The sequence below is a fragment of the Limulus polyphemus genome, unplaced genomic scaffold (genome assembly GCF_000517525.1).
Source record: "Limulus polyphemus unplaced genomic scaffold, Limulus_polyphemus-2.1.2 Scaffold511, whole genome shotgun sequence".
NCBI classification, from domain to species: Eukaryota; Metazoa; Arthropoda; class Merostomata; order Xiphosura; family Limulidae; genus Limulus; species Limulus polyphemus.
Genome location: NW_013666121.1, coordinates 188430 through 196301, shown reverse-complemented (window position 1 = coordinate 196301; position 7872 = coordinate 188430). Strand labels below are relative to the sequence as shown.

General features: G+C 34.0%; 1 protein-coding gene across 1 annotated transcript in view; it reads left to right on the top strand.

Moving 5' to 3' along the window:
* Nucleotides 1–7308: 7308 nt before the first annotated feature.
* LOC111085620 (cyclin-L1-like) overlaps nt 7309–7872 on the top strand; it is a 3354-nt gene continuing 2790 nt past the window's right edge. The window contains exon 1 of the mRNA XM_022385089.1: nt 7309–7358. Coding sequence (XP_022240797.1) covers nt 7356–7358 — 3 coding nt within the window. The 5' untranslated portion in view covers nt 7309–7355. The remainder of the gene's footprint in view (nt 7359–7872) is intronic.

Here is a 7872-nt window from a genome sequence, read left to right as displayed (position 1 = left end):
AACGAATAGTGGGATTGATCGTCACATTATAACGCCCCCACGGCTGAAAGGGCGAGCATGTTTGGTGGGATGCGGATTCGAACCCGCGACCCTCAGATTGTGAGTCGAGCGCCTTATCCACCTGGCCATGCCGGGCACCCAAAATATGCAACACGATGAATTGTTTGTTGTTCACTATTCCATACTTTCACATTGTAACATATTTGAAATTGTACTTGGTATGCTTAAGATATTACTGTTTCATCACAATCTCTAGATTTCTTGACTGGGCAATGTTGCTAAACTGGCCTGCTAAATTCTGCAACTTGGAGAAGTAGTAGCGTAGATAGAGTAATCCAGGAAGGTCATAGATAGCAAAACAGTTCTCCTATTCCATATAGCATAGTTAATTGTACTTGAGGTTGAAAAGCTATGGCTACTTTGAGCTGTGCATTTACCAATTCATTTTTTCGATATTTTATCCTAAAGTTGACGTACTTTCGTACATTTCCTCCGACTTCTTCGATCTTTGTGTTATAAACCATCTTTACTTCACTGATATATTTTGCATTTCTTTGTTTTGTTGTTAATAAATCCTTCTGTGCACTTCCTCTGGCTTTTAAAACTTCAATATATACAATTTCTATTCTGTCTCTCATCAAACTAATATGAGTTCACAATTCTTCTGTAAATCCAATATCTCATTCTTGTAATTACTCTTGTAAATTTCCATCTCTTTCTTCTTGTTCTGCTTTCTACTGTTTCATCATTTCCATTCAATTTTAAATCCCCTTCGAACACGTTTGGTCATCTTGAAATTCAGACTTGATTTTATTTTTTATCTAAATAACACTTCTAACACATGTGCTGTAACGGCTTTTAGTTTTGGGCAGGTTCTTTTGGATTTTGTTCAGTAAAAAGAAGAAATAATGCAAATTCCAATCAACTTAATGATAGCGAAAGCATTTTATTCCTTTCATCACGAAATTTAAATCTCACTTACTTTAAAGTCACTTTTTAATTTTCTCTTACATACGATACTTCACTGAAACACAAACTCAAAATTTACAGCATTGAACTGCCTACAGTAACAGATTAAAACAGAATCTAACTCAACAATGAATCCAACCACCGTCTTCTTGAACTTTCAAGACAATTTTATTTAGCCACACGTTAATCATGTGACGTTAAAACCTCCCTTTAAATAACCAATAATACAAATTTCTACATTAAAAAAGTATAATAATATACAAGGTTTACATTTTTTTAATGGTGTTTGTTACTTTTTTCGCCCCTCAGTAGCACAGCAGCAAGTCTGAAACCTTATAATGCTAAAAGCTGGTTTTCGATGCCCATGGTGGGCACAACACATTTAGCCCATTGTGTATCTTTGTGCTTAATTTCAAACAAATAAATAAATAAATACTCTTTTCCTGGAAAGCAGTCAGACAAGCTAACACCAACATCCTAAAGCAACATCTCGATAAGTTATCTCATTTTTCAATTATTTTTTCATTCCCTCGCCCACATAAAAATGCATGTATTACACCCCGAGCAAATTATTTACTAATATTTGGATTTCAAATGAAAAATCAGAAGGTTAAAAGAACAACTGGTCCTATTAATTTTTCTGTATTCAAACATATTTAGATATTATATATAAAGGGTCAGGCGTGTACTGGTAGTTAATGTGCTCGAACTGTGAAGCTGAGGGTTAATGATTCACGTTTTGTTGCCGTATAAATGTGCTCTGCAATTTGCGACCATGGGTACCATATAAGAGGCTTCCCAGTGGCACAGCGGTATGTCTGCAGACTTACAACTCTAGAAACCGAATTTTGATACCCGTGATGGGCAAATTACAGATAGTCCATTGTGCAGCTTTGTGCTTAACTAACAAACAACAACAGTATAAGAATTACAGTCACATTTCACTTTTCATTCAAACAAAATTAGTTCAATAATTGATGGTGTTGCTGTTGGCTAATTTCATTCTTTCCCGTCTATCAACTCAAAATTAAGACAGCTATGCACAACTAGCTTTTATCTTTCCAACCATAGCTAGCCTTAACCTTACAGATAATGGTGGAGCCTGACTCTATAGGCTTTATAAGCATATTTCTAAACTATTTATAAAAGAAGTTACTTGTGGTCCAATACTTTATCGGGTTCAAGGTTCACAATAACATGTGAGTCACAGAAGAAAATTCCGTTAATATTCCAATCAATCTCATATTAATTTACGTTGTGCGTTCGAGAATTTGTTTGTGTTTCCACAAATTACCCTACAGTTTTAAAGCTATCAGGAACAAACTTGGCAAGCGTATTCGGATTGTCCCGGGGTGTACTTATCTATATATGACGTAATCCCTCTACTAGGGAGGATAAAACACGCCAAAAAGGTCACACAGGTATGATGAGAGGTTAGGGGTAGATTTTTAGGGTTACTGACCCCGAATCTAGCAAAGGAGTCTGTGTTCCTGGCTAATCTTGGGATACCAGGGGCGCCATATTTGAAACAGTGTTCACAACCGCACTCGCAAGCTAGCGGGACCAAACGTGGCACATGTATTTAGGTGCCATGGGCAGGTGTCGTAACGGGTTTTTGTTGTTGTTTTTTCCGGGTATGGACCTCCTGTAGAGTAGTTATAGAAGTAATTGGGGATAATTGCGGAGCTTGATAGTTGAATTGAAACTGTGTATCATGAGATGGCCTTTGAATCCTGCAGTTAGAGCCACTAATCACTGTTAAGGTCCCACATTGCAAATGAATTATTTAACGCAGTTGTTTAGGTTAGTTCTTTAAGTTTTGTAACATGTTGAAACATAAGTTTACTCAATATGAATGCTTCAATATGTTGTCTCTACCTGTAGTGAACGATATAACAACAAGTTGGGAATTTGAGGGCTAATAGCAAAGTACATGTGTTGGGGAGTTCATTCTTATGTTATGAATCGAAACATTTCCTTACTATTTTGACCTAACTTTGTTCTTTGTAAGTAAAGTAATTATTTTGAATGTAAAAAACCTGGATATTCCTATGTATAAAGCTAAGCATCGTGTATGAAAGTTGAAGGCTAGTTTTTGAAGCATAATGTCAATTTAACTACTCTCTACGAACAGTAATGAAAAACACATCATGACATTACATGGATTACATCTTATCCTTGTATATTGACATTTAAAATTAGTTCTGATGGCCTTACATCTGCGTTGATCGAAATTCGCGTTTGTAACGATAAAATAAAGGGCATTACAAAATTGCGTCGTGCACTTTAACTTCCTGAAATTTTTAGGCTTTCCCTTTCTTCTTCTTTGCTCTCATGTTAAAAACATGCACGCGGAGTCCTACTTTAGTTGTGAACAGCCAATCACCAACTTAAACGTTGACCTAGATTTCCTTGGGCGCAGAATGTTGAAGAGCAACTTCTAGCCACATGTAATATAATCATGGGTGGATTGTACCACTACAAGATATATGCAAAAATAATAGTATTAAAACTGAAAAGTCAGAACATACTACTCGTTCCCGCTAATATCGACGTTGATAACAATAAAATAAAGTTAAATATTTGCATCAGGTAGGAGAATAGTGTGAGTTTTCTTATAGCAAAGCCACATCGGGCCATCTGCTGTGTCCACCGAGAGGAATCGAACCCCTGATTTTAGCATTGTAAATCCGAAGACTTGTCGCTGTCCCACAGGGGGACGGGAATATAATAACAGTCCTATAGTTTGTTGTTTTTAGCAAAAGTCGAAACATTCGATACGAGTTATACGAACTAATAAAATTTATAAATAGTATGGCCATAGAAAATATACAAGTAATTCTTAATCACTTAACTTTCTAGGTTTAAGTTATATAGAAAAAAATATAATTTTATTTTTGCAAGGCAATTTTATTTTACTGTCTAGTTCGTAAACGATAAATGATTAGGCTATTTCGTGAAATGAAATGTGTGAAGCAAGAAATTTTCGTTGTTCGTAGAAAAACAAATAAATTTAAAAAATATTTATTAGCGTACAGTGATGCCATTATAGTAAAAGTAAAATGCTTTGATACACCTGAACATAAACGGACATAGGGTTTACATAAAATAATTGGAGTTTTCATACAGAATGTAGTCAGAGGCTTCGCTATGTGCTTAAAATATTCGGAGCTCGGGCCCGTAGGTGCGGAGATTTTCGGCGTTTCAGTATGATATCGATCATGGTTTTCTATTCTGATTTTTCAAGACACCGACTAGGGATTTGGGCACTGTCAAATAGAATCGAAGCATGAGCCCCATGTGCCACTGCTTAGCGACGCCTCTGATTGTAGTGTGACATTAAATTTATTACCTACTCACTAACAAGAAATATATATATTTAATATATTGCATCGTTCACGCAGGTATATACAAGGTCGGTATAATACCTTCTTTCTATAAAATCCTCCAGTGGGACAGCGGTAAGTCTACGGATTTACAACGCTAAAATCAGCGGTTCAATTTCCCTCGGTAGAAACAGCAGATAGCCCGATGTAGCTTTGCTAGAAGAAAAATACACAAATACACGTGCTCTTACTATACAAGGCTGATACATTAAACTAAGATTATTCTTCGCAAGGACACAAAATTTATAGATAAATAACTTAGTCATCGTTGATTATTTATTTGAATCTTTAAAAGACTTGCAATCAGTTATGGGTTGGAATCACTTGGATGAAACTATTATTTGAATGCACAAATAATGAATTAAAAGTTTCCAATTAAATTTATTAATTTCTTAGATTTTGACAAAATGTTCTTGTCAGTCAAATCTGTTATTCTTACGTTGGAATAATTAATTATTTTGAAATTGGTTGAAGACAAAATACAGTGAGGTGTTTGACGAACGTATAAACATTAACTGTTCAAATGCAAACCTAAATACTTAAAACTTCAGACCATCCTGAACAAGGTGAACTGGTATTTCCAGCCACTAACTACATAACCAGTTTTATCTAGATCACTTTCTGTAAAACTGTCAACTGTAGTTGAACTATTAATGTGAATTATATTTTATATTCAGCATCCAATGTTTCATAAAAGTTCATAAAAATATCTTTAGTTTTTAATTGGAACTTGTGAAACAGTTGAAGTTGAATAACTGCTGTGAAAAATTATACAAAAAATACTGTCATGTGGCTTTAAAAAATAAATAGCAAATCCTTCTTCTTCACTGTCACAGAAAAACTAGGAAGCGAAACGATCCGTTAATTAGAACAACATTTTGCTGTTATGAAGGAAGAAATAAATGCCATTCATTGCCTTTTTGTTTCAAATGCAATAAGAAACATCAAAAATGACACCAATTTTTTTTTTTTTTTCATTCAGACTACACGTGATAAGTTAGTTGGGATTGTCTTCCTTTTTTTATATGTTTTGATTTTGCGAAACATAGGCTTTCGTTTAACTCCACAGTCACCATGCGCCTCTACCTTGGCAACTCTTTTAGAAAAAACATGAAGGCACTTTTCAAATTTTAAAATTATAAGTTAGTAGAAAAATATACATAGAAAGTGTATTAATCCTAACAGTAAAACTTCATACTACAAACAAGACACGATAATATTATATTATAATAAAAAGCAAAATTTACTACTTCATGGTCTTAATCAAAACAACGTTCGGGAGTTTATTTGTTTTATTCTTATGATTGACATTGTAACATGTTAATAACCACAAAAATTGTTACATTACTTTTTATATTTTTGAGTATATTTACCTGAGATTGCTTGCACGCAGTTCTTTACGAAATAAAAATACATATTACGTTGACCAACAAAGAATGAAGCTAGAGGTACAAATGTGTTTGTTAGTTAATAGTTTCCGAGGTAGTTATAGTATATGGTGAAACTTTAATTCCGAACAAATTTATAAAAAGTATCAAAATTAAAATAATAATAATAATTGTTTGTTTTGAATTTCGCGCAAGGCTACACGAGGGCTATCTGCGCTAGCCGTCCCTAATTTAGCAAGGAAAGACTAGAGGGAAGGGAGCTAGTCATCCCCACCCACCGCTAACTCTTGAGCTACTCTTTTACCAACGAATAGTGGGACTTACCATCACATTATAACACCCCCACGGCTGAAAGGGCGAACATGTTTGGTGGGACGGGAATTTCGAACCCGCGACCTGCAGATTGCGAGTCAAGCTCCTTAAGCACCTGGCCATGCCGGGCCAATATTAATAATAATATGCAGAATACACGCACTGACTGTTTTAAAATAGTATGGTAACAATGAAACTGAAATGGAGTAATATTATATTTGTCTAAATGAGTCTTGTTGTTTTTTGTTCTAAAACGTAAATACTCTTCAGACTGCTTTACGAATTATGCTTTTTATTTACAATGCAGTGACTATTAATAACATAAGTAATGATAATTTAGAGTCATGCATATTATGGATTAATTCAGAATATTCTTCGTTCAGCAAACGTTACAAAGTTTCGATAGACTTTCACAAGTCAAGAGCTGATCGCAAATGCATACTTATTTGATCTGCTCATTAAATACCCACAGAAGCCTGACAAAGAGTCATTTATATACACACCAATCGAAAACTTAGTGATATCAAAATAATATCATTGATTTAAATGTTAACATATAAACACATCCATAAGTGATTTAAATTATAGTATGTAAGCAGAATCTGTGATTTGCATAGTTCGGCTTTTCTGCCGAAACAGGTACGTTTCTTCCAAGAAGTTAATATCAGGGCAGTAGCAGCCGGCTGAGACTGGTTTTCGGAAAGGTAACCTAATTGGAACATGCTGGGATTTGGTGTACATAAAGGGTCCGTCTCATTAATTTCTATAAAAGAGTTTTTCAAAGAAAAAAAATCGCCTTGACCCTTTAAAAGGCCAAACTACTCCAGTTTTAGTAATATATTAGATTATTTTTATCTAGGTAAAACAAATTATTTAAACAAAAAAGTCATCATTATCTTGACACATAGATACTAATGTTAGATGTTATAAAGATACAGTTAAATGATACTTCAATCTTTGAATGTTTTGTTTATTCTTCGAACTTCACTTTTCTGTTATATCTCCTTTTCTTTCTTCACCGATTTAACTGGTTTGAAACCTAGAACGTAGCTCTCGATCGTGTGAGCAATGGATGTAGGCACCGTCGCTCTTTTTACCCCTAGAACTCCCCCTTTTACTTACTTCGACACCATCGACGACATAAGACTGGTTGGACTCCTCTAAATTGTATATGTAGGTCAGGCGGTAAGGAGACATATAAAATCAAGAAACTCCAATTATTCTATCATTTAGACCTTTATCTGCTGAAAACAGGCTTGGCTGAGTGAGAGACGATAGAGACATTGAAGTGACTTTTAACATGGTTTGTACGACTTCCATGATTTTGTATACTTCTGTGAGTGTTAGAAACGTTGTAGGTGTAATTTAATCGTACCTCAGTAAATGAAAACTCCGTCTATTAAAGCCCAATTTAATTTAACCAATTCACTGGTGTAAACTACAACGAAACAGATATTCTCTGACGTAATCGAAGTCATTCCATTAACAAGATTTTAAAAAAGGATAAGCTGTTTTTATTTATATTCAAAGCAGTATAATATATTGCGTTAAAAAGCTTATCGTCCAAATATAAATATAGCTGAAATTCTTGATATTTTAAACTAAACTGTTTTTGGAATGATGTTTATTAAAAAATATAGTGACGTAAGATTTTACTTCAAGTTTCCAAATATTAAAAGGAAAAAATGTATTTCCAAAACGCATAAATATCGTAAAATATATTTTAATATCGATTATCCATTAGAATCTTCAAAACATAAATTTTGTATATTATATTCAATAATGATAATAATAATTATATATATATATATATATAT